At 63.3% G+C, this 638-nt stretch overlaps 1 protein-coding gene across 1 annotated transcript in view; it reads right to left on the reverse strand.

The window, feature by feature from the left end:
• Positions 1–80: 80 nt before the first annotated feature.
• The window catches only part of LOC104623173 (perilipin-3-like), a gene marked incomplete at both ends in the record, with an annotated part of 792 nt that continues 234 nt past the window's right edge, over positions 81–638 (reverse strand). The window contains 2 exon segments of the mRNA XM_010290176.1: positions 81–392; positions 475–607. Coding sequence (XP_010288478.1) covers positions 81–392; positions 475–607 — 445 coding nt within the window.

Below are 638 nucleotides of genomic sequence, written 5' to 3' on the forward strand. Positions count from 1 at the left end.
AGCCAGCATCGCCCTGCCCAGGCTCGACCCACCCCTCTCCAAGGGGACCCCCAGCCCACGACACATCTCCAGGGGGTTGCGATCAGCTCCTTACCCAGCTCCTCATCCGTCATGGGCAGGTAATGGTCCACCAGCTCCTCCGACTTCTCCAGCATGGTGCCCATCCCACTCACCACCATCTGGCCCACGGTCGAGCCCATGACGGTGCTGACACCGCTGCTCACCGCCGACTTGGTCAGCTCCACGCTGCCCTGCACGGCCCCCTTGGTCATGTCCATCACACCCGTCACCCGGCTGGTCACCGCGTCCTTGGCCCCAGCCACGGTGCTGGTCAGGACATCCTTGGCGCCCGTCACTGTGGATGTCACCAGCTGCTTGGTGTCCGAGATGAGCTGGTGAGGGGGGACAACCTTCTGTTAAGCAGCACTGGGGGGGACCTCAAGCGTGTTTGCCCACCCCACCCGACCCCACTACCTTCTCCGTGGGCTGCTGCAGGATGGGCAGCTTCTCCTCCAGCTTGTCCAGCCCTTTGCAGGCGTATTCGTTGGCGGTGGAAACTAGAGACGTGAAAATCGGTGGGGTTTAACACCCCGCTGCCTCCCAAGACCTCTGCTAGGGACGGTTTTTGGGGTACCCCA

This window comes from Phaethon lepturus, unplaced genomic scaffold, assembly GCF_000687285.1.
Source record: "Phaethon lepturus isolate BGI_N335 unplaced genomic scaffold, ASM68728v1 scaffold41406, whole genome shotgun sequence".
Classification (NCBI taxonomy): Eukaryota; Metazoa; Chordata; class Aves; order Phaethontiformes; family Phaethontidae; genus Phaethon; species Phaethon lepturus.